The 7,500-nt window shown below is 44.6% G+C and overlaps 1 protein-coding gene across 2 annotated transcripts in view; it reads left to right on the forward strand.

The window, feature by feature from the left end:
* The window catches only part of sema6a (sema domain, transmembrane domain (TM), and cytoplasmic domain, (semaphorin) 6A), a 124,409-nt gene extending 118,717 nt beyond the window's left edge, over positions 1 to 5,692 (forward strand). For both annotated transcript variants that reach the window (XM_079638823.1, XM_079638822.1), the window contains exon 19: positions 2,713 to 5,692. In XM_079638823.1, coding sequence (XP_079494949.1) covers positions 2,713 to 3,785 — 1,073 coding nt within the window. In that variant the 3' untranslated portion in view covers positions 3,786 to 5,692. The remainder of the gene's footprint in view (positions 1 to 2,712) is intronic.
* The last annotated feature ends 1,808 nt before the right edge of the window (positions 5,693 to 7,500 follow it).

Genomic DNA, 7,500 nt, shown 5'->3' on the forward strand with positions numbered 1-7,500 from the left:
TTTGAAATTTGTATGTTTAATTATGCAAATGATGCATTATCTCATTAAATATGCACAATTTTGCATATATTTTTCGGTAGATAGATATGAACATATGATCAATTCTTTTTTTAATTACACACAAGATGAATAAGATGTTCAGAGGGATTTCAGGAGATATGCTTTCATGACCTCGGAAATCTTAATATACTGTCCATAGCCTTAAATCAATTTTTGCCATATTTTTTTTATTAAAATGTCCCATAAATCAGGCCAGGAATGATTTATTAACAAATCCCTCTGAACATATCTTCAGAATACTGCTAAGTGTGTAACTGGAGAGTTTGGTGTACATCGGCTGAGATGTTTCTATTGGAGAATGACAAAAAACTCATTTTGAGAAAAAGGCATTTAAAGATTTGTAATGTAAAAAATCATACTTTTTTAGTGGAAACAACTATTTACTGACACAATATCTCATCAAATCATTAGCAACAACAATACAAACCACCTAAATCACATCAAAACTTATAAACACAGCATTTATGGCCTTTAACTGAGCAGAAAAACAGTCAAACACACACATCTGAGTGTCAGAGCGCGTCATGTGATGCTTCTGAACCAATCACGGCGTCAGACATTTACATCAGCCAATGAGATTTCGCATTTAGAGTTAAATGCCCATTGTACTTTCACGATTGGTTGCTGATTAAAAGGAAATGACCATATTTGGATCGACAGCATTGTACAGCAGAGAGAGAGAGCTTCACAGCGGTGTGTGTGATTAAAGGAAGAAGACCGAGATCACGGATCATGATGATTTATAACGGCAACTTTTGTTGAATTTCTGAGAAATCTACAGACGCAAATAGACAAAGTTAGTAAAATAAAGACCTAAATGTGTATTTTGGACTTTTTTTCACCACACGTCTGAAAGAAGATGTTATTGAAGACAAATAGCCCAAAATCTCAAAATTGACCAGTGAAAAAAAAAAACAATGTTTTTGCCTGCCGTGTCTCGCCTTAATAATATAAAATCGCAGTGTGTTAGTTGAGGTCAGCTGATCATATTCCATGCCTTTAAATGTGCTTTACTAAATAAACTGTATGAAACGGTTATGTTAACTGCTCTATATACTCTACTCACAGTTCTTCTCATGAAGGAAGACTCTTTTTCCAACATGAAAATGGATCCGTTCGAGCCGTGTCATTTCTCAGGGGTATCGTACAGTAGACGCATGAAAGAGACGCTTTAAAACATCAAACAGACCGAGAGGAAGAGCCTCTCCTGAGAACGACAATGAGAGTGAAGTTAAAAAGAGCGAAGCGCCCCTTAGATCTTCCCTTTAGCAGAGAAAAGCAGATGTGTGACGGCATCTTGTCATCTTAGAGACTCCTTCAGAGCGCCCAGATCAGAGGAGTGTGTAGCCAAGGCCATCAGAGCTATAAACCAATATTCAGTCCATTACACGTCTCGAGCGCTGAACGCTGATGGATGGCTGTATCACACGTTTATGGGTTTGTAACAAATGTACAACATTGAGTTTATATGCCTCTGCGGGAACATAGCCGCACTTTTCTTCCTGTGTGGATTTTAAATGGTTGATCTGCTGAGAGTTGTGTGGCGTGGAGTGTTTAATGAAGGCTAATTCATCAGCAATAGTAGATTAAGACATCTCCCTGATGTGGAAACCAGATTCAGCTTTCCAGCGCTCTCTCACGCCTCTGCACGCCAGTGATATGTTATATTGTGTTCGAATAAATGCACATTCTCAAGCACATTAAGATGCGTTTTGGTCGGTCGGATCACAAGTAGACGAGGGAGACACATACCCGTTTACACCTGGTGTTTTAATCCGTCTCTTTTGTCCACTTTTAAAAGATGATTTTGTCCACTTCTGTCCTGATATCTTCGAGGGGAAAGTTTATGGGCTTCAGATCTTTATATAGTCAATAGCCTCATGTGCAGCTCTCTGACTGAGATTGAGTCCCGGCTCACAGACCTTCCCCGAGATTGAGTCCCGGCTCACAGACCTTTCCCGAGATTGAGTCCCGGCTCACAGACCTTTCCCGAGATTGAGTCCCGGCTCACAGACCTTTCCCGAGATTGAGTCCCGGCTCACAGACCTTCCCCGAGATTGAGTCCCGGCTCACAGACCTTTCCCGAGATTGAGTCCCGGCTCACAGACCTTTCCCGAGATTGAGTCCCGGCTCACAGACCTTCCCCGAGATTGAGTCCCGGCTCACAGACCTTTCCCGAGATTGAGTCCCGGCTCACAGACCTTTCCCGAGATTGAGTCCCTTAATCTTAAACTTTTTGTCTACTCTACACTATCCTATTGCTATAAGGCAAAAACGCCAAAAAACATTTGTGTGCAAAGCCGGATTCATTGTCAATAGTGTACAGATGTACGAAGCACAGCTCACACAGAAGTCACTTTCAAACCAAGCTTTCTATTGGTCAGCGCACCAAATTCCAGTGACCAACTTAAACATGAGCGAAATGTGTGTGGGGAACTTTTCCATCCTGACGTGAAACTCCTGATCTTGTATGTTCCTATTTCAATAACTGCATTTCGCCCACTAAATTTCGACGAGTAAATGTGACCGCACCTTATGTTAGGATAGAAATGTATTGTTGTCCATCAATGTTCCAGACACACAGGTGAACTTTGGAAATTAGATTATGTTAATACCCTAACATATTAAACCATTGTGAATCTCTCTTCGCAGGGGTGATCCGCGAGACGTACCACAGAGACCGGGATCAGATGGTTCCAGTGACGCTTCTGGCCATCGCCGTCATCCTCGCCTTCGCCATGGGCGCCATCTTCTCTGGCATCGTCGTCTACTGCGTGTGCGACCACCACCGCCGGCGCGACTTTGAGCTGCCCGGCCGCAAAGACAAGGACTCTGTTCAGTCCAGACGAGGCTCCATGAACAGCGTCACCAAGATGACGGGGCTGTTCGAGACCCAAGCCAAGGATGGCCGGCCTGAAGCCATTCTGACTCCGCTCATGCACAACGGCCGTCTGACCAACGGCAAGATGCTGATTAAAGCTGACCAGCACCCAGATCTGAGCGCCCTGCCCACGCCCGAGTCCACGCCCATGCAGCCACGCCGCAAGCCCAGCCGGGGCAGCCGCGAGTGGGAGCGCAACCAGAACCTGATCAACGCCTGCACCAAAGACTTGACTTCCATGGTCACTCCGGTCATCCCGACGGATCTGCCGCTTCGGGCGTCTCCGGGGCACATCTCAAGCGTGGTGGTTCTGCCTTTGACCCAAGCTTACCAGCACGAGTACGTGGAGCAGCCCCACCGTGGAGACTTCGCAGACGACCAGGGCGCCACTCTCGAGTACAAGTCCCTCAAGAGCCCGTGCCACGGTCTCGGTCTGACGGACGGTGAAGGAGCTCCTCCTCGTGTCCCCCAGCGAGAGGCGTCTCTGGTGCTCCCGCCCGCCGTCCCACAGATGGGCAAGAGGCTCGACGTGCATTCGTCCATGTACGGGCGAGGCTACCCCATGAGCTCGGGCCTCAAGAAACAGCACAACACCAACTCGTCCAACTCATCCCACATGTCCAGGAACCACAGCTTCCGTGTGGAGACGCCTCCGCCCGCCCCGCAGCGAGTGGACTCCATGCACGTCACCTCTCCGGTCCTCAGCCTGACCCGTCACCCCAGCCTGAGCTCGTACGGGTCTCTGCCTCGCTGCGGATCCCGGCAGCTCAAGCCCGACGTCCCTCCCAAGCCGGCACTGGTGTCCCTTTCCACGAAATTCAAATCCGGTGACTCCTGCACATAATGCGGGATTAAAGACGGGGAACAATAAAGTGTGTCTGCTTTGTACAGCTATGTACAGGAAATGCAACTCACTTTTTCCTTTCTTTTGTTTTTTGTATATTTTTTAATGTCGAGCTCAGGCTGATAGTGCCCGTTCCAAGAGGGCAAACATCTGCTCCCGGAAAGAGGAACTCTAAAAGGTTTCGCCAGCGCTGTTTTGCAGCTGATGTTTGTTTTCTGCCAAAAGCACATCGGAGACAGGCGGAATTGTTCAGTCGTGAAGCTGCGAGACGCCCCGGTTATCAAGCACTTGAACACGTTCAGACTGGAGTTTACAAGGGAAAACTGTGAAACGCCGCCGCCTGTCTCAGTGTTACTGTTACTGGACAAAGCAATCGAGTTCTGCCTTCGTGCAAGAGTTCAAAACGTCTACTGAAACTGATGACTAAATAACACGTGACTGTTAATACTAACAGCTGGTTGTATTTATTTTTTAATAAAGTGCTTTTGCAGAAAGAGCATCTCTTTTAGGCTCAAACGAGATGTAAATGATCTTTTTAATTTGAATTAATCAAGTGTGAAATTATTTAAAGTCATTAAACTGGAGCCAGTACTTCTGTCCACTAACTCTTCGGACGTTGCTAAGCAAACTCAGAGACGACGGAAGCCTCCGTATGGAAGGAATATTCCTCGAGCCGTGCCAGAGAGACTTGTGGGTAAAGCTCACAGCCCACAGAAGGAACTCCTGAATCACCTCCTCATCTCGTCCATCGCCTGCTGACAGCCACCGGTCCATCACCGAGTGCCATTCTCACTCGCGTCTGCATGACGTGAAGGAAAGTAAAGGATGAGCCGTACTTAAGACGCTTTGTTTATGCTTTCAAACGTATCGTTTTCTCGTCCTGTCCACACACACACACACACACACACACACACACAGGCCTTTTGTTGAAGCATTTCATTTTCAAACATGCCTGTTTTTCTCCCTCCACCTGTACATTTGTGCCTTACACCCCTGAGTAGTGAAGCGTGTGTTAGCTGTTAACTGTCGTAGTTCTTATAATGACATTTTTTCCCTCATTTGATTAAAAAAATAAACAAAAAAACAACGTAATTGAAGAATGTAGGTGTTGTCGTTGTCGACTCTGGTCCCGTTGCTAACCACAAATGACTCTGTGCTTGATTTCTGATTGTGCCAATGAAGCGTTGGAGTCGGCCCTCTCGTTGTGCTGGAGGAATGTTGTTTTTTGCTTTGATTTTGTTTCGTTCGTCCTTTTTTTTAATTACTTTTCACAAAGTCAAGATGATGTTTTTACACTGTTTGTAGTTGAATTGATGTGTATCTGTGGATCTGGCTGCTCCAAGGCAATAAGAGAAAAACACATGAACGAATCAGATATGATGTTTCTCCCAAACACACACAAGCTTTCTAAGTATATGATCAAACACAGTTTTTAGGCAGTGAATACAGGCTGGCTCCTGTGTAGATACGCACTCCAATAATATTAGGAAACAGATTAATGTTTTCAATGTTTGTGACAGATTCCGATTAATATAATTTTCTAGATCTATCGTTGTGATGTAATATGAGGGATTGCTATTTAACTATTTTGACACACGTTTTATTGAACTTGGCGTCCAGGAATCTCTAGTTTGGGCTTTGTAGATGTTGAACTCACTTGTCGTCGCCGCCCGCCTGAGACGACTCTAGATCGTGCCGTCTGAACATATAACCGCTCCGGCCGTGGTGAACGGAGGTCACGAAGATCCCCGTGCTGGTGCCTTTGGACTCTGGAAGTGGAGTTTGTACTCTTGTTTGCTATGGTTTCGTCACCGGCCCTCTCCCACATCTGATTCACAGCTAAATGTATGTTGTAAAGAAATTCTCTTTAATAAATGGAAAAAGTAATAAAACATTTCAGATTCTTGTCACAGAGCTTGTGTTGTTTGTCCGAGTCTTCCCAGCTAACAAATAATGTTTTGCTTATGTTCTTATTTATCAATGTTCTCTGAACATCATTCAAAACGTCACTTTTTAAGTGTTTTAAAACCGTTGTTGATGATATTCTACCGTATCATTTGCGGTAGATATTTCCCTACGCTCCTCACTTGGGTTGAAGCAAGCGTCCCTGACACCTGAATATATTATACTCACATTCTCAACACATTCTTCAAACGCCTAAGAGAAGCTATTCTGCTATTCCGCATAAAATAAAACTATAGTTACCTGACCGCAGTCTTAGAGTCTCACACTGAGTCGAATAACGTCTCGCCACCGTTCGACACGATCGCTCGGGAATAGTGTCTTTAGTGTCTCTCTAATCATGGCCGGGAGAGTTCTCGAGCATTACTCAGAGAATCTCTCTCAGAAAGAAGAACACATCAGGTTTAGATACATATATATATACATATACAACAGTAAGATTAATGTGACTTATTACTCATGGTCACCTTCCTTCAATATGATTGGTTTAATCTGTGAAAAACACTTCAACACGTTACTGGCGGAGCAAATGTGGATCTCAAATCATTGAAAAATGGAAGAGGTCATAGTTCATTTGATTACTCAATATCATTATAGACTGTTATATTTGTGAAATCTTCGACACAGAGTACATTTGGTTTAAGTGTTAGAAAGTTAGGCCTAAAGGAGAAGTACGGTTAGATGTTAGAATTATGATTAGTTACAGTTTACTATTTTATTTATTAAAAAATCCATCACACATTCTTCGAACACTATGGGGACGTTACCTTTGAATGTTCTCTGGAAGTTCTGAAACAAGTAGCAACATTTACAAATGTTTTATGAACAATGAATAAATAATGTTTTTGTTCTAACGTTTTGAGAACATTTAGCTTTGAACGAATGTTTTATTAACATTCCTGCATATCATGTGTTCCTAACTCTGAGAGCCGGGTCTCGGCACAGTCTCTGAAACGCGAGGCCGAGTCTTCACGCTACGACGAGCTCCAGCCGGCGACTCGCGAGGGTTCGGCAAAGACTCGATTGTTCGACATCTCCAACCGTAGATAAACATGCAGATAAGAAACGCTGTGGCGTCTACACGTCGACGATGACGGATTAAATGTTTCTGGGGCTTTAGAGGTCTCGGGTGTCCTGTTCTGTCTCAACATGCCCTCGTCTTCACTGTTTGTCCATGCGATATATGTATTACAGTGACTCGGCTCCTCACACGCGGTGTGTTCTGTAAACAGAGACTGGCTCGACCGTGGCTTTGACCTCCACAAGCTGGACGGGCTGCAGATCTGCGGTGAACGCCACGGATGCACAGCCGGTAATGAAGAAACAGGCTTATAGCTGTAATCCCGACCCTCGCTCCGGCGACATCTGCTAATGACCGTCAACATGAGCGTTTCTGCGGCTCACACTCCGTCCAGAGAGGAGCAGAAACCAGCTCGAGGACACACACACACACACACACACACACACACACACACACACTCGACTAGTTTTAAACCCTAGCGCTACATTATGTGAGTTTATAATGTGGATAAAGTCTTGTTGCATGAGTCAGGGCCTTAAAGTAAATCATATTCATAACCTATGTCTCTCTCTCAAGATGTTTCATGTCCAAACCCTGTTTATATTTCTATTGCGATACAAGTCGTATTTTAGACGCATGTTCCAGATTGCAGAATAGTGCTATATATGAAACAATGACAGAGACCAGTTCTAACGCGACGGCAGAAGATCCAGCAAAGCATGAAACTGTTCT

The sequence above is a fragment of the Phoxinus phoxinus genome, assembly GCF_949152265.1.
Source record: "Phoxinus phoxinus genome assembly, chromosome: 15".
Taxonomy (NCBI): Eukaryota; Metazoa; Chordata; class Actinopteri; order Cypriniformes; family Leuciscidae; genus Phoxinus; species Phoxinus phoxinus.